This window comes from Camponotus floridanus, unplaced genomic scaffold (assembly GCF_003227725.1).
Source record: "Camponotus floridanus strain SB8 unplaced genomic scaffold, Cflo_v7.5 scaffold338, whole genome shotgun sequence".
In the NCBI taxonomy this organism is placed as follows: domain Eukaryota; kingdom Metazoa; phylum Arthropoda; class Insecta; order Hymenoptera; family Formicidae; genus Camponotus; species Camponotus floridanus.
Window position 1 is genome coordinate 1 of NW_020229479.1, and position 19,129 is coordinate 19,129.

Sequence of the window (19,129 nt, forward strand, 5' to 3'; positions counted from 1 at the left end):
GCACAAATAATGATCGCGAATAATATATATTGACTTGTCGGATATTGCATAAATGCGACGATGGACTCGTACGCCGCATTATTGTATTGGTTTAAAAGAATCTAGGTGGCCAGTTACGAAAGGAACTGTCACGGATACATTGTTTGGCTGCGCGCGAAGGACCTGTCATAAAGTTACGGTTACGTTTATTCGCGAATCGTGACACAAAAATTAAGGCGAAGATAAGACCACCTAGAATTGCAAATCTTGTTCCATGACCTTAAGATTCTTTATGTATGTATGTAGAATTCGAGAACGTTAATTAAATCTCAATAACGTCAGTGATTAGTAATAACGTCAATGATTAGCATACTTGAATGTATAGAGATACGAAATAAAGATATAAATTTTTTGATAAAACATATGTACTAGCTTTTCATTTAAATAACATTAAGATGCAATGATGTTCCTGTTAATGAGTCATTTCAATATTTTAAATATAAATTGCTTCTACTTATAACTCATGTTACGCAAAAATTTTTTTTGATATTAAAAAGAAAACATATCATATACGTAAAGATGTATTTTACATTATATGTATATTTCTTATAATAATCTATCAGAATGTGCCATTGAGTTATTGCAATCAGATTTGCAAATGATATTGTACTTTCGCATATATTTTTATATATTTATAATACTTTGATATTTAACTTTCGCATATATTTTCATATATTTATAATACTTTGTTTCCATATTCTTATGAAATGTTATTAACAGAAAATACAATGTGCCGTTGTTTAATAAACGATAATCAATTATAAGAAAAAATATAATAAGACATACTGAAAATTAATTCGAATTAAAAATTAATATTAAATTAATAATTGAAATTAATATTAAATATAAAATTAATATTGAAATATTGAAGTTGTAATAATTTTGTAATTACAAAAGGGACACAAATTTTTAATTAGAAAGTTATCGCGTAAGAATTAACGCTTAGATCTCTTGTGCATTTTTCTTTACGCTAATATACGATACATGGCAAACTAGAAAAGTACAAACTTTCTTAATTTAACCTAACATGATATGCAATGAAGTAGATATAAATAACATAATTATCTTAATTAACATAATTATCTTATAATAATTAACGTGTTTACCTTGCAGACAATGTTGTTAAAGTTGCGTATTATATTCAGTATACTAAATATTATCTATGCAATACTATATCGGATCGTATTGTTAATTCGCAAGAAACCGCAAAGAATTCCACCAATAACAGATTCCTTACTTACGTTTAGCGCCACTGCACTTGCTAAAAAAATTAGACAAAGAGAGGTAAGTGTATTCCCTATAATAATATATATGTATAAATTATATTATTAAAAAATTATATGTAACCTTATATAATTATATTTTATATATATCGTATCGATATACAAACATGAAAGAGAATGATTTAATAAATGAGATAGTATATAGAAAATTGCTTTTTTATAAAAAACAGATTACATGTTACGATGTTGTGAACACGCATATACAACACATTAAAAAAGTGAATTGTGTCTTAAATGCCGTTATCGATTATCGATTCGTTGAAGCAATAATCGAGGCGAAAATCTGCGATAAACAATTAGCAAACGGCAAGTTTGACATTAAAACATTAGAGAAGGAAAAACCGCTGTATGGTATACCAGTCACAGTCAAGGAATGTTGTGCTGTCAAAGGTATAATTAATTTTTTGTTATTATATTACAATAATTTACATTTGTATGTATTCTTGAAATGACATCTATTATATCATAGTTGAGAAAGAAAGAGAGAGAGAGAGAGGGGGGGGGGAGAGACAGGGAATAAAAATATATAAAATAATTATAATTAAAATAAAGATAAAATAATTATAATTAAAAGATAAATAATTATAATAAAAATAAAATTATAAATATATATGTGTGTGTATGTCTGTGTGTATTTATGAAGGAATAAATTTTATACATATATATATATATATATATATATATATATATTTTTTTTTTTTTTTTTTTATTTCCTTCCAGGAAACCGATAAATTTTATTTTAGAGTTTATTCTAAATATAAAATAGTTCAGATACATTATAGGTCAATTCGATTAAATTATTGGAATATGAAGAATTTAATTCCTGTCAAAAAAAGACCATCGCACATGAAGTTGCATAGCTGCATATGCATAGGATAAGACTGCATAGGATATGATTAATGAGCATGCTTATATTATACTTATATTATGTTATAAGTCAATATGGCTACTTAATAATCGACGCTCATGCGATTTCATGTGCGATGGGTCAAATACTGGATACTATCGGAGGTTTATTTAAGGAAGATGTAAACAAAGATGAATCTTTTGGTCATAGGTTGCAGTCATACAGGCTGTTCTTTAGGTCGCAAAGGGATGAAGGCATCCCACGATGCACTAGTCATTAAACTACTCCGAAACGCTGGAGCGATTCCAGTTTGCCTGACGAACACCCCGGAGATGTGCTGTGGAGTAGAAAGCTCGAATCTATTGCACGGCCGTACATGTAATCCTTATGATACCAGGTACACGTCTGGCGGATCATCTGGAGGAGAGGTAATCCAATTGCGAATATCTCTAGAACACTAATAATAAGTTAATTATATAACAGGAAACAATTATTTATTACTGTGAGTGACAAAATTGACAAATAAGAGTCCAAACGCGGTTGCAAGGATAAGAAAAAATTAAATACGTAATTAATGTACATTTTAATATAACTAATGTATATTAAACTATACATATTTTAACGAAATTGAATATTTTGAAATATATTAAAAGAAGAAGGAAGAAGAAACTCTTTTTGCACTCCAATTACTGCGCCTTGACTCTTATTTGCCAATTTTTACTTAGTTATAAAAAAATAATTACGAAATAATAATAGTTATTATAAAATAATTGTTATTATCGTGAGCCTATTTTTTCATTTATTTTTTAAATTATTTATGTGATATTTCTTTTCGTGAAAGAACATGTTCTCGATTTCTTCATTAGTTACAATAGAATTCAAATAAATATAAATACACTGGATTAATATAACACAAAAATAATGAGCAAACAGGAACAAAAAATTGTTAACAGACTGAATTTAAAAAAAATATAAGCAATTGTCAAAATGTCTTTAAATAGATATAAGTAGTATTTCGAGTACTTATTTCTCTTTAGCTATAAATGAGTAATATACATAAGAAACAAAAAAGAGAGAAAGAACCACGTAACATACAAAAATTAAAAGACACTAAATATTCCATTATTATACAATATTGATATGAATGGCATTTACATAAACTTACATAAAAATTTACATTAAAAAATGACTCTAATAATCTTTACATACATTATATTGTCCAGAAGGTTATTGCGTTTTTTGTTATTTAAGATGCTTATGGTGCTTTTTTTCACGTGAAGTTGTTTTTCCTTTATGTCTATGTTATGTAATATTATACCAATTTAAAAGCGCAAACTTCACTTTACATTTTAATAATAATAACTAACGAACACTGGTTTTGAAAATTCCATAATAGTGATGAGAGCCTTAAAGATGAAGAGTGTTCTGAATGATGTGCGACCATTGACGATGAAAATGACTTGAGGATGTTAGAAGATGTTAGTTGAAGCAGATCCACGCAACAGTTTGAGAGCTTGCAGAAAAAGCAGTAAGCAAGTCAGTTGTTTCCGATCACCTGAAACGAATTGGAAAAAGAAGAAAGCTCGATAAATAGATGCCGCTTCAATGGAGCGAAAAGAATTGTCGCTTTGAAATGTGTTTTGCATTGATTTTCCGCAACCAAAATAATTCATTTCTCGATCATTGTAACGTGCGATGAAAAATAGATCTTGTTCGATAATGTTCGACATTCTGCACAATGGTTAGACTATGATGAAGTGCCAAAACATTTTCCGAAACCGAAATTGCACCAAAAAAAATATGATGATTGTTGATACTTGTTAACCAAGATAATTCACTACAGCTTTTTAAATTCGAGCGAAATTATCACGACAGAGAAGTGTCAAAAAATCTACAAAATGCATCAGGAACTTACACGTCTACGTTTGGCGCTGGTCAAGAGAAAAGGTCCAATTCTTCTACACGATAATGCTCGACACGTTGTCACAATCGATGTTGCAGAAATTAAATCAATTGTCGCTTTGAAGTGTGTTTTGCATTGATTTTGCGCAACCAAATGAAAAATTCTGCTTCACTCATCATATTTGTTAAATCTTTTATCAACTGACTATCACTTTTTTTAAGCATATCGATAATTTCTTACAGGGGAAAACATCAACAATCAAGCCATTCTTAAAAATGTCTTCGAAGAGTTCGTTGCTTCTGAAAATCCGAAATTTTATATTACAGGAATAAATAAACTTGTTTCTCCTTGGCAATAATGTATAGATTTCAAAATTCTTATTTCGATTAATAAAATTTACTTTGAGCTCAAATATGTGTATACGAACTTGAAGGTTAAAAACCATAATAATCGCAAACTTTCTGGACAATCTAATAATATAATATAATACTTTCGATTAGGATTAACAATAAACATTAATTTCTTCTTTACAATAAAGATATGATTACTAGACAAAAACCGTATATTTTAGCATTTATAGAAACGAATGATTACTATGGACAAGAAGAAAGAAAATCATTTTTTTAAATTAATGTCGTAAGAATGATCGACAGAATGATATGTGTGATATATATATTTAACTTTTTGTAATCTTGCTAATTTTCTATGTGTCGATTATACACTTTGCTATCCGTTTTAACATGTGGTCCATATGATATATTTTTTGTTTCTTTTTATATATTATAAATTTATGACTGAAAAAACACAAGTAAATGTCGAAACGCTTATTAAAAATATGTAGAGAATAACTTACATTCTTTAGAAAAAATTTTACTTAGTGACAATCTTCTCATATTCTCATCAGCTCTGTTTTTTCTCAATATATTATATAACGAGTTTTTCTACTTAATTTATAATACTTTTTTGAAACTGTTTGTAAATTACATTTTAAAAGTCATGGATCACGCAGCATTTTAAACAGTTTTATTCGATACAGTACATCTATATTTTTAATTGTATAAAAATCTAATCGCTAAACAATTATCTCTATTATACATATATGTTATTTTCATAATTAGACTAGCAATTATAAAATTATCGATACTGCTTTCTCAATCAAAAATGCTATCATTATCGATCGTTATTAAAAAACTGTCTTTCGAGTGCCAACTCAATCGAAATTTCTTCGAGCCAAGAATAAGTTATTATTCGTTAACCACTTTCCCTCAGAAAATATTTTCTTCTCGCGCAGGCAGAGAACGCAAAGATAACACGCACCGTTACATGTGATATTACTTTATAATTAATCTAAAGATATTTTAAGAGATTGAATTTAATGAAACAATCTAATATCTAAGGGAAAATAAAAAAGTAAAAAAATATATTTAAATATATTCGTACACATATATTTAAATACATTTCGTTCAAGGGTGCATTGCTCGGGGCAGGAGCCTCTGTGATTGGAATCGGTTCGGACTTGGGTGGCTCTATAAGATTGCCGGCTCTTTTCAACGGCATTTTTGGGCACAAGCCTACGGCTGGTAAGTTTATTTTTTCCTAATGCATGCTTCCATTCATAATATGTCAACTTTTGTCAACTTTTAATTTATTTCTGTTTTCTTAAAGATATTTATATATTAATTTATCGTACACTTTTCTTCTCGCAGAAATTATCTCGAACATAGGACATATCCCGGAAGCCGAAGACAAACTTTATCAAAAACTTCTGACCTTTGGTCCAATGACCAGATACGCGGAAGATCTTGGGGTGTTTATGAAAGTGCTGACATCCACAAGCGATCACAATCTACGTCTAGATGTGCCGGTGGATCTACGGCAATTAAAGGTCTACTACCGGTTCGGCATGGACGATGCATTAGGCACGTTACCAGTAGTGCCGGAAATCAAAGATTGTGTTCTGAAAACCGTGACACATTTTGCGCAATACGATATTCGTCCGGAGAAGGTATTCACGACGTTTATTTATAGAGCGTGTTTATTTTATAAGATGTAAAATTTGACACAGAGCTGCTTGACATGTTGCAGTTGCCGATAGAATGGCCAACCGAACTGGTTGAAATTGTGTTAAGTACGTTTATGTCTATAAAGGAAATCCCTTTGTTGGTAGATGCCAGCGATCCCAAGGTATTTATATTTTATGTACACAAAACACAAAATATTTTCTTTTTAAAAAACATGAACAAAAATTATTGCATCAAATAACTCGAATTTATAATCGTAAAATATAATTTCGTTTCTGATGAAGAAATAATAGAAATATTTAAATAGTCAGCTAACTCTCTTGTCGACATGTGAAAGTAACGTTCGTGTCTTTTCCATGCAACGCTGAAAAAAATGCGATATTCACTGCAAAACTGCATTGTGCGGCCGTATTGCGCAATATTGCTGCAACGTTGTTTTAAAATTAGAATGTAATATCTTTACATCTACACGTTACATTGTAGATATAAAACGATACGAAAATTGTTTTCTTTATCGAAAAATAAACAATTCGAAAATATATTTTTTATTGTATTTATATGCAAACAAAATTCGTATCCTCTGATATTTTCTTTTGTCGTAGTTAAAAAAAAATCCAGCCATCGAAATTCTGAAAATTCCTTTCGGTTTGTCGCAACACACGATGCAGACTACCTTCTACGCCTTAATGTTCGAGACGCATTTTCCATTCTCAGAATCAGATATATCGCATTACACGAAGAAGGGAAAAGCGATTCGGCAGAAGCTGCTGGTTAGTGTCTCGATATCTTAACATCAATTATCGTAACTGTCTCTCTATTCTCATCGTCTCTCTTCGTTTCTTGCGCAGGATCTTTTGGGAGAGAACGGAATATTTATTTACCCGACTTTCCGATGTTCGGCGATTTTCTCAGAATTTACCTTGTGTGAAACATTGAGCAACGTCTATTGCGCAATTTTCAATGTTTTTGGCTTTCCTGCAGTGCACATACCGATGGGACTAAACCACGAGGGATTGCCCATTGGTGTTCAGGTAAGCCAATCAAATATGCTTCTCTTTCCTTATAAGAACAGTACAAACATTCGAAAAATACGATAACAATTATCTGGTCTGTTTTAGAATGTTTTATGAAGCAAAGTTGTATTTAAAAAAAATTTGTAGGTGATAGCCGCACCTTATCAGGATCGCCTCTGCTTGGCAGTTGCAAAAGAACTGGAGACTGCTTTCGGTGGTTGGGTGCCGCCGTCGATATCGTTAAGCAAATAACAATTATCTGCATGGTTTATTTTAGAAATTATTATTTAAGCTTAATTATATATTAGATCTTTTTGTCGCATAGAAAATTGCGCGCACATAATGAAGCATCGAGCTATTGCAATAAATTTGTTACTTTCAGATAGCTGTTTAAGGGGAAAAAAATCTTGGGAATGTGATATGTTCAAATAAAATATATTTTGTTTTTTGTTAAAGATATATATATATATACATATATATTCTTAATAACACACTATCCTATATAATTATATTAATATATACGCGCGTGTACCACATACATACGTGAATAGACTAATCACTATCATAGTTTCATAGTTTGAAATTTTTGCAAAACCTTCGTTAGATTTACTTCGACGTATATCACTACATGTTTGTTTTCTAATTATTCAATAATTTCATCTCCATTGTTGCACTGTTGTGTAATAAATCATTTATAATATATCTGTTCATTTGCATTTTTTTTATTGCATTTTTTTAATTATTCGAAATGCGACTTATACGATAAATATTATCGCTACTGAATAGATCTTAAATAACATGATTACATTTGTACATAGCTCGAAAACGATGCACAAGCCTAATACAAGGAACCTCGACTATATCTCGTATTCTATACATACATGTAAATGTTTTGAAACATAAATACTGCACAACAAAATAATTCGCGATAACGTCTAGTTCTTTATTTACGCATTCTTCATTTTTTAAAACATCACATTTAATTAACATCACATGATATTATGTATCATAATTTTATTATAAATATATATTATACGAAATACTGATTATTTTAATTGCAATTCAATATTCTGTGTGCCTAATATTTTATATCCTTGACTATTTTTAGTTTAATTTATTTTTAATGGAATAAGCAATGTGTTCGCGTGTGCTTTACACAATATTTTTTTCATTTATATCTGTTTTTCATTTATATCTGTTGTTCTTGTTGCGTAAGATGAAAAAATAAAATGTATATCGCAATCGAAATATCAAAATCGCATACGCCGCGTTTTTACGTTTCTTTGATTTATATAAGAGCAAATAGGTGGGAAAAGCTACTACACTTATGCGTAACGCACGCCGACAATGTATTATCTCTATAATTTATATTATACTAAATTTGGAATTTTAATATGCGTTTGGAAAAAGTGATCGTTCGTCCATATGCGAACATTGTGAGCGCGTGCAGGGCTATTAGCCTCCCCCACAGGTGCCATTTGTTAAATTCACTAGTAGGGACATCGTTGCATTCAGTCCGTTTTGCCGTGCGCTCATAGCATGCATTCGTACGTCATAGTCCGACGACTCGAGATAGTGTGATTCCCGCAGGCATCGTCTTCGTGATCGCATCAATTATCGAAGGTGCCTTCTACCTTCTCGCACGAAGTTCTCGTGCACGAGGAAATTATTCAGCGCCGAGATTATCGCCCTGTAAAAAAAAAGATAAGACAGAACTTGAACAACATTTTTAATAACTTTGTTGGAGGGTCCAAGAAACGTCCATCATTGGAAAGATAAGACTTGATGTTGATGAGGTTGTATTATAGTATATATTAAGCGGTACGTACGAAATGATTTATTTTTAGAATAATTATTTATATGATATCGAGAGAGATGACTTCTTATAGTAATAGTAGTTAATGAAAATTTGTTTTATGGAAATATGAAAAGTGTTTATCACAAATCAGAACGATAAAAGTTGACCCAATTATTGCGCACGCACATATCATGAATTAAATCTTTGTAAACGAATAAAAAAAAATAGGAGTAAAAAATCTTATTTTTTCTTATTTTAATTTATTCTTATTTTATTTTTTTTATTTTTTTATTTATAATTATTATTAATTATTTTTATGTTAAATATAATATGAATAATATTTTTATGTATCACTATCGATAACAATCATCAAGTTATATAATTATCAGTCATTTATCGTGTAATTAATTTATATATTATATATATATATATATATATATTTCATATTATATAATATACAGGGTGTCCCATTTTAATAGTTCCACTCTCATAACTTTTTTAATTTTGATTGTAGAAAAAAATGTTTCAGACAAAAGTTATATGGCTTGAAGGGGGACATAAAATGGTGTTATTAGTTTGACATTGAAAAGTCACCTGAAGGTCACATCCAACTTTTTAAATTAGACCACCCTTTTGCATGTTCTTATAGTTCATCTCGAGAGCTTTCCAAAACACTATAATTAAGTTAGTTTTCATTAAGTACTTTCCGAGTTATGAGGCTTGAAATTATTACTAATGACACCATTTTATGTCTCCCTTCAATATAACTTTTGTCTGAAACATTTTTTTCTACAATTAAAATTAAAAAATTTATGAGGGAACTTTTAAAATGAGACACCCTGTATATATACACATATGTATAAAATGACATTGACAACGATTTGATGTTTCTTTTAGGTCTTAAAATGAAAACAATGAATGTGAACAAAAAATGAAGCATAAAAACTTTCATTTTTTGTTCACATTCATTGTTTTCATTTTAAGACCTGAAAGAAACAAAAAATAATGTTTCATTATCTTTTGGATGAACAAATGTACGATCATATATTTCTCAATAATATTTCTTTTACATACATACATGTATCTTTTTATAGACGTTGTTCGAAATATTGTGTATCATATTTCAAGAAGCCATAACAAACGTATTTGCAAACATTTCGAATAACCATGATCGAACTATCGTTTAACAGAAAACGTATTTTTATTCACTTTTGTGTAAATATACTTGTGTAAATACTCTTAGTCACATAACTCACTCTGTATTGAACATGATATTTCGCTTCCGCACAAACATATTTTTATCGAAATAAAATCAGAGATTTCAAGGAAGTGATGACGCTTTGAAAAACAAAATTTGCAGAGTCAGGAAAGAGAGAGAGTGAAAGTAACGTTATTCTCGAATCGTTAATCGATCGAATCGAATCTCTAGCGACGAGAAAATGATTTAAATATTTCTTCAAAGTGACTTTTAGATATTTCGTATTTAATAGGAAACTTTATTTCTTGGAATCAATGCTTTGTCATTGGAGACATTGTTGTGATCAATTGAATTTATATGCAAACAATCGTGAGAATAGCGTATTTTATACAACAGAAGCGCTTAGGCCCGTATTTATAATCATGATTCTGCTGAGACACTCAGCTGAAACTAATTTTGAGATATGATATGGTTTAATAAATGAATCTTAAAAATCAATTTGGTATTCATTTATAATCTCGATTCAATAGAGATACACAAAGGAAGTTTGTCTTGAGATGCAGCTTGAGCTAATTTTTAAGTAGGAAGCTATCGCGTAAGAATTAACGCTTAGATCTCTTGTGCATTTTTCTTTACGCTAATATATGATACATGGCAAACTAGAAAAGTACAAACTTTTTTAATTTAACCTAACATGATATGGAATGAAGTAGATATAAATAACATAATTATCTTATATTAATTAACGTGTTTATCTTGCAGACAATGCTGTTAAAGTTGCGTATTATATTCAGTATACTAAATATTATCTATGCAGTACTATATCGGATCGTATTGTTAATTCGCAAGAAACCGCAAAAAATTCCACCAATAACAGATTCCTTACTTACGTTTAGTGCCACTGCACTTGCTAAAAAAATTAGACAAAGAGAGGTAAGTGTATTCCCTATAATAATATATATATATGTATAAATTATATTATTAAAAAATTATATGTAACCTTATATAATTATATTTTATATATATTGTATCGATATACAAACATGAAAGAGAATGATTTAATAAATGAGATAATATATAGAAAATTGCTTTTTTATTAAAAACAGATTACATGTTACGATGTCGTGAACACGCATATACAACACATTAAAAAAGTGAATTGTACCTTAAATGCCGTTATCGATAATCGATTTGGTGAAGCAATATTCGAGGCGAAAATCTGCGATGAACAATTAGCAAACGGCAAGTTTGACATTAAAACATTAGAGAAGGAAAAACCGCTGTATGGTATACCAGTCACAGTCAAGGAATGTTGTGCTGTCAAAGGTATAATTAATTTTTTGTTATTATACTACAATAATTTACATTTGTATGTATTCTTGAAATAGCATCTATTATATCATAGTTGAGAGAGAGAGAGAGAAAGAGAGAGAGAGAGAGAGAGAGAGGAGAGGAGAGAGAGAAGGGAATAAAAATATATAAAAAAGATAAAATAATTATAATTAAAAAAGATAAAATAATTATAATTAAAAGATAAATAATTATAATAAAAATAAAATTATCAATATATATGTGTGTGTATGTGTGTGTGTATTTATGAAGGAATAAGTTTTATACATATATATATATATATACAATATATATACAGGGTGAATCATAATGGATGTAACAACCTTTTACCATTAGAGATCAATTATCGACTGCAACTGTAATCAATTGAATGATTCATAGATGACAGCTGCTTGGATCGACCGTGTCTGCAGTAACGTACAAGCGAGTTAAATACTGTGAATTAAATAATATACATATTCCATGCATACTTTTCTAATATATTTAACTTTTTTATGTACATATTTTGCTTTCTACACGGTTTTTTTCTAATAACGTGATTTCTTATTATTGTGAAACGTATCTGCCACATAAAAAGAGATATCTTTTGCATTCGTGTATTTTTTAATACGATTTTTTTTTAAATAATGATTTTTTAATACATAGAATTTGACGGCGATTTTTTTCATTCTTACACAAATCATTTTAACGCGTAAAAAGAGTTGGATTGGTAAAGATACAAAAGTATTCTTTTTTTATTAAAAAAAATGCGTAATTCTGCTTTCTACAAGAATTATTCTACTTATTATTAATTTTCTAAGTTATAACTTTTACATTCTTAATATCTACAGCAGAATATTTCTTGTAGAAAGTAGAATTACGCATTTTTTTTTTATAAAAAAGGAATACTTTTGTATCGTTTACCAATCCAACTCTTTTTACACGTTAAAATGATTTGTGTAAGAATGGAAAAAATCGCCGTCAAATTCTATGTATTAAAATACCATTATTTAAAAAAAATCGTATTAAAAAATACACGAATGCAAAAGATATCTCTTTTTATGTGGCAGATACGTTTCACAATAATAAGAAATCGCGTTATTAGAAAAAAACCGTGTAGAAAGAAAAATATGTACATAAAAGAGTTAAATATATTAGAAAAGTATGCATAGAATATGTATATTATTTGATTCACAGTATTTAACTCGCTTGTACGTTACTGCAGACACGGTCGATCCAAGCAGCTGTCATCTATGAATTATTCGATTGATTACAGTTGCAGTCGATAATTGATTTCTAATGGTAAAAGGTTGTTACAACCATTATGATTCACCCTGTATATATATATATTATTTCCTTCCAGGAAACTGATAAATTTTATTTTAGAGTTCATTCTAAATATAAAATAGTTCAGATACACTATAATTCAGATACGCTATAGGTCAATTCGATTAAATTATGATTTATATATATATATATATATATATATATATATATATATATATATATTTCCTACCAGAAAACCGATAAATTTTATTTTAGAGTTCATTCTAAATATAAAATAGTTCAGATACATTTTAGGTCAATTCGATTAAGTTATTAGAATATGAAGAATTTAATTCCTATCAGAAAAGACCATCGCACATGAAATTGCATAGCTGCATAGCATAAGACTGTATGAACTAACGAGCATGCTTATATTATACTTATATTTATGTTATGTAAGTCAATATGGCAACTTAATAATCGACGCTCATGCGATTTCATGTGCGATGGGCCAAACACTGGATACTATCGGAGTTTTATTTAAGGAAGATGAAAACAAAGAAGAATCTTTTGGTCATAGGTTGCAGTCATACAGGCTGTTCTTTAGGTCGCAAAGGGATGAAGGCATCCCATGATGCACTAGTCATTAAACTACTCCGAAACGCTGGAGCGATCCCTGTTTGCGTGACGAACACCTCGGAGATGTGCGGTGGATTCGAAAGCTCGAATCTATTGCACGGTCGTACACGTAATCCTTATGATATCAGGTACACGTCTGGCGGATCATCTGGAGGAGAGGTAATCCAGTTGCGAATATCTCTAGAACACTAATAATAATTAATTATATAACTGAAAAAAATTAATTAAAAAAAAATTATTTATTACTGTGAGTGACAAAATTGACAAATAAGAGTTCAAGCGCGGTTGCAAGGATAAGAAAAAATTAAATACGTAATTAATGTACATTATAATGTACATTATAATGTACATTATAATATAACTAATGTACATTAACGTATACATATTTTAACGAAATTTTACGAAATTTAACGAATATTTTGAAATATATTAAAAAAAGAAAGGAAGAAGAAACTTTTTTGTACTCCAATTACTGCGCCTCTACTCTTATTTGCCAATTTTCAATTTGTAATAAAAAATAATTACAAAATAATAATAGGTTATTACAAAATAATTGTTATTACTTTGAGCCTATTTTTTTCATTTATTTTTAAAACTATTTATGTGATATTTCTTTTCGTGAAAGAACGTGTTTACGATTTCTTCATTAGTTACAATAGAATTAAAATAAATATAAATACACTGGATTAATATTATAACACAAAAATAATAAGCAAACATGAACAAAAAATTGTTAACAGACTGAATTAAAAAAAAATATAGGCAATTGTCAAAATGTCTTTAAAAAATAGATACAAGTAGTGTTTCGATACTTATTTCTCTTTAGCTATAAATGAGTAATGTACATAAGAAACAAAAAAGAGGGAAAGAACCATTACGTAACATACAAAAATTAAAAGACACTAAATATTCCATTATTATGCAATATTGATATGAATGGCATTTACATAAATTTACATAAAAATTTACATAAAAAATGACTCTAATAATCTATACATTAAATTATCCAGAAGGTTATTGCGTTTTTTGTTATTTAAGATGCTTATGGTGCTTTTTTCACGTGAAGTTGTTTTTTCTTTATGTCTATGTTATGTAATATTATACCAATTTAAAAGCGCAAACTTCACTCTACATTTTAATAATAATAACTAACGAACACTGGTTTTGAAAATTCCATAATAGAGATGAGAGCCTTAAAGATGAATAGTGTTCTGGATGACGTGCGACCATTGACGATGAAACTGACTTGAGGATGTTAGAAGATGTTAGTTGAAGCAGATCCACGCAACAGTTTAAGAGCTTGCAGAAAAAGTTGGCTTAAGCAAGTCAGCTGTTTCCGATCACCTGAAACGAATTAGAAAAAGAAGAAAGCTCAATAAATAGATGCCGCTTCAAGAGCGAAAAGAATTGTCGCTTTGAAATGTGTTTTGCATTCATTTTCCGCAACCAAAATAATTTATTTCTCGATCATTTTAACGTGCGATGAAAAATGGATCTTGTTCGATAATCTTCGACATTCTGCACAATGGTTAGACCATGATGAAGTGCCAAAGCATTTTCCGAAACCGAAATTGCACAAAAAAAAAATGATTATTGATATTTGTTAACCAAGATAATTCACTACAGCTTTTTAAATTCGAGCGAAACTATCACGACAGAGAAGTGTCAAAAAATCTACAAAATGCATCAGGAACTTACACGTCTACGTTTGGCGCTGGTCAAGAGAAAATGCTCAATTCTTCTACACGATAATACTCGATCACACGTTGTCACAATCAATGATGCAGAAATTAAATTAATTGTCGCTTTGAAGTGTGTTTTGCATTGATTTTGTGCAACCAAATGAAAAACTCTGCCCCACTCATCATATTTGTTAAATCTTTTATCAACTGACTATCACTTTTTTAAGCATATCGATAATTTCTTACAGGGGAAAACATCAACAATCAAGCCACTGTTAAAAAGTCTTCGAAGAGTTCGTTGCTTCTGGAAATCCGAAATTTTATATTACAGGAATAAATAAACTTGTTTCTCGTTGGCAATAATGTGTAGATTTCAAAATTCTTATTTCGATTAATAAAATTTACTTTGAGTCGAAATATGAGTATTCAAACTTGAAGATTAACAATCGTAATAATCGCAAACTTTCTGGACAACCTAATAATATAATATAATACTTTCGATTAGGATTAACAATAAACATTAATTTCTTCTTTACAATAATGATATGATTACTAGACGAAAACCGTATAAATTTTAGCATTTATAGAAACGAATGATTACTATGGACAAGAAGAAAGAAAATCATTTTTTTAAATTAATGTCGTAACAACAGAATGATATGTGTGATATATATATATATATATATATATATATATATATATATATATATTTAACTTTTTGTGATCTTGCTAATTTTCTATGTGTCGATTATACACTTTGCTATCCGTTTTAACATGTGGTCCATATGATATATTTCTTGTTTTTCTTACATATTATAAATTTATGACTGAAGAAACACAAGTAAATGTCGAAACGCTTATTAAAAATATGTATACAATAACTTACATTCTTTAGAAAAAATTTTACTTAGTGACAATCTTCTCATATTCGCATCAGCTCTGTTTTTTTCTCAATATATTATATATCGAATTTTTCTACCTAATTTATAATACTTTTTTGAGACTGTTTGTAAATTACATTTTAAAAATCATAGATCACGCAGCATTTTAAACAGTTTTATTCGATACAGTACATCTATATTTTTAATTGTACATGAAAAAACTAGTCGCTAAATAATTATCTCTATTATACATATATGTTATTTTCATAATTAGACTAGCAATTATAAAATTATCGATACTGCTTTCTCAATCGAAAATGGTATCATTATCGATCATTATTAAAAAACTGTCTTTCGAGTGTCAACTCAATCGAAATTTATTCGAGCCAAGAATTATAAGTTACTATTCGTTAACCACTTTCCCTCGGGAAATATTTTCTTCTCACGCGAGCAGAGAACACGCAAAGATAAACGCACCGTTAGATTAGATTAGGTTAGGTTCCGTTACATGTGATATTACTTTATAATTGATCTAAAGATATTTTATTTTAAAGAGATTGAATTTAATAAAACAATCTAATATCTAAGGGAAAATAAAAAAGTGAAAAAATATATTTAAATATATTTTCGTTCAAGGGTGCATTGCTCGGAGCAGGAGCCTCTGTGATTGGAATCGGTTCGGACATTGCTGGCTCTATAAGATTACCGGCTCTTTTCAACGGCATTTTTGGGCACAAGCCTACGGCTGGTAAGTTTATTTTTTCCTAATGCATGGTTCCATTCATAATATGTCAACTTTTAATTTATTTCTATTTTCTTAAAGAGATTTATATATTAATTTATTATACACTTTTCTTCTCGCAGAAATTATCTCGAACATAGGATATATCCCGGAATCCGAGGACAAACTTTATCAAAAACTTCTGACCTTTGGTCCGATGACCAGATACGCGGAAGATCTTGGGGTGTTTATGAAAGTGCTGACATCCACAAGCGATCACAATCTACGTCTAGATGTGCCGGTGGATCTACGGCAATTGAAGGTCTACTACCGGTTCGGCATGGACGACGCATTAGGCATGTTACCAGTAGTGCCGGAAATCAAAGATTGCGTTCAGAGAGCCGTGACACATTTTACGCAATACGATATTCGTCCGGAGAAGGTATTCACGACGTTTATTTATAGAGCGTGTTTATTTCATAGGATGTAAAATTTGACACGAAGCTGCTCGACATGTTGCAGTTGCCGATAGAATGGCCAACCGAACTGGTTGAAATTGTGTTTAGTACGTTTTTTTCTATAAAGGAATTCCCTAATGTGTTGGTAGATGCCAATGATCCCAAGGTATTTATGTATTATGTACACAAAACATTTTCTTAACATGTACACATAATATTTTCTTTTTAAAAAACATGGACAAAAATTATTGCATCAAATAACTCGAATTTATAATCGTAAAATATAGTTTCATTTCTGATGAAGAAATAATAGGAATATTTAAACAGTCAGCTAATTCTCTTGTTCGATATGTGAAAGTAACGTTCGTGTCTTTTCCATGCAACGCTGAAAAAAATACAGACGATATTCACTGCAAAACTGTATTGCGCGACCGTATTACGGAATATTGCTGCAACGTTGTTTTAAAATTAGAATGTAATATTTTTACCTCTATACGTTACATTGTAGATATAAAACGATACGAAAATTGTTTTCTTTATCGAAAAATAAACAATTCGAAAATATATTTTTTATTGATTTATATGCAAACAAAATACATATCCTCTGATATTTTCTTTTGTTGCAGTTGAAAAAAAATCCAGCCATCGAAATTCTGAAAATTCCTTTCGGTTTGTCGCAACACACGATGCAGACTACCTTCCACGCCTTAATGTTCGAGATGCATTTTCCATTCTCAGAATCAGATATATCGCATTACACGAAGCAGGGAAAAGGGATTCGGCAGAAGCTGCTGGTTAGTGTCTCGAGATCTTAACATCAATTATCGTAACTGTCTCTCTATTCTCATCGTCTCTCTTCGTTTCTTGCGCAGGATCTTTTGGGAGAGAACGGAATATTTATTTACCCGACTGTCCGATGTCCGGCGGTTTTATCAGAATTTACCTTCTGTGAAACATTGAACGACGTCTATTGCGCAATTTTCAATGTTTTTGGCTTTCCTGCAGTGCACATACCGATGGGACTCAACCACGAGGGATTGCCCATTGGTGTTCAGGTAAGCCAATCAAATATGGTTTTCTTTCCTTATAAGAACAGTACAAACATTCGAAAAATGCGATAACAATCACCTGGTCTAGAATGTTTTATGAAGTAAAGTTGTATTTAAAAAAAATTTGTAGGTGATAGCCGCACCTTATCAGGATCGCCTCTGCTTGGCAGTTGCAAAAGAACTGGAGACTGCTTTCGGTGGTTGGGTGCCGCCGTCGATATCGTTAAGCAAGTAACAATTATCTGCATGGTTTATTTTGGAAATTATTATTTAAGCTTAATTATATATTAGATCTTTTTGTCGCATAGAAAATTGCGCGCACATAATGAAGCATCGAGCTATTGCAATAAATTTGTTACTTTCAGATAGCTGTTTAAGGGGAAAAAAATCTTGGGAATGTGATATGTTCAAATAAAATATATTTCGTTTCTTGTTAAAGATATATATATATATATTTTTTTTTTCTTAATAACACACTATCATATATAATTATATTAATGTATACGCGCGTTTACCTCATACATACGTGAATAGACTAATCACTATCATAGTTTCATAGTTTGAAATTTTTGCATAAGCTTCGTTAGGTTTACGTCGACGTATATCACTACATGTTATTCCAAATTTATTTTCTACATATATTCTATTATTGGAATGAATATATTGGAATAAATAAATGAATCGTTTTTCGCAGAAATGATTAAGAAAAATTTATGCCTTCGCTACTCACATATATATTGATGAATCTTTTATTACATAATATTATAATAATTAAGAAAAATTTGCGTCAAATATTCATGAGCATGAAATTTTTTTCTTCTTTTTGGAAATTATCAAATCACAATGTATAAGCAATAAATCTTAATAAAAATATAATGAAAAATAAAAAATAAAGTACATATAAAATGAACCCATACTTATATATATAAAGCATTTGTAATATAAAAATTAATTAATACTGAAAAATGTCTTCAAATGTAATTTAATTAAAATTTATTGAAA

General features: G+C 29.7%; 2 protein-coding genes across 4 annotated transcripts; both read left to right on the plus strand.

The window, feature by feature from the left end:
• Positions 1-64: 64 nt before the first annotated feature.
• LOC112638617 (fatty-acid amide hydrolase 2-like) lies at positions 65-7,550 on the plus strand. 3 transcript variants are annotated; one of them, XM_025410656.1, is made up of 10 exons: positions 65-277; positions 1,153-1,323; positions 1,493-1,712; positions 2,380-2,597; positions 5,541-5,652; positions 5,779-6,077; positions 6,158-6,256; positions 6,696-6,863; positions 6,942-7,124; positions 7,254-7,550. In XM_025410656.1, exons 1-10 carry the CDS (start codon positions 254-256, stop codon positions 7,356-7,358), a joined length of 1,599 nt encoding a protein of 532 aa, XP_025266441.1. In that variant the 5' UTR covers positions 65-253; the 3' UTR covers positions 7,359-7,550. The 3 variants fall into 3 exon arrangements, with proteins under 3 accessions (XP_025266441.1, XP_025266442.1, XP_025266443.1); XM_025410657.1 differs by having other exon boundaries at positions 65-273; XM_025410658.1 differs by having other exon boundaries at positions 7,212-7,355.
• A 1,074-nt stretch (positions 7,551-8,624) lies between these two features.
• On the plus strand, positions 8,625-18,554 carry LOC112638618 (fatty-acid amide hydrolase 2-like). The gene is made up of 10 exons (XM_025410659.1): positions 8,625-8,927; positions 10,865-11,035; positions 11,209-11,428; positions 13,278-13,495; positions 16,536-16,647; positions 16,764-17,062; positions 17,143-17,244; positions 17,705-17,872; positions 17,951-18,133; positions 18,258-18,554. Exons 2-10 carry the CDS (start codon positions 10,868-10,870, stop codon positions 18,360-18,362), a joined length of 1,575 nt encoding a protein of 524 aa, XP_025266444.1. The 5' UTR covers positions 8,625-8,927; positions 10,865-10,867; the 3' UTR covers positions 18,363-18,554.
• The last annotated feature ends 575 nt before the right edge of the window (positions 18,555-19,129 follow it).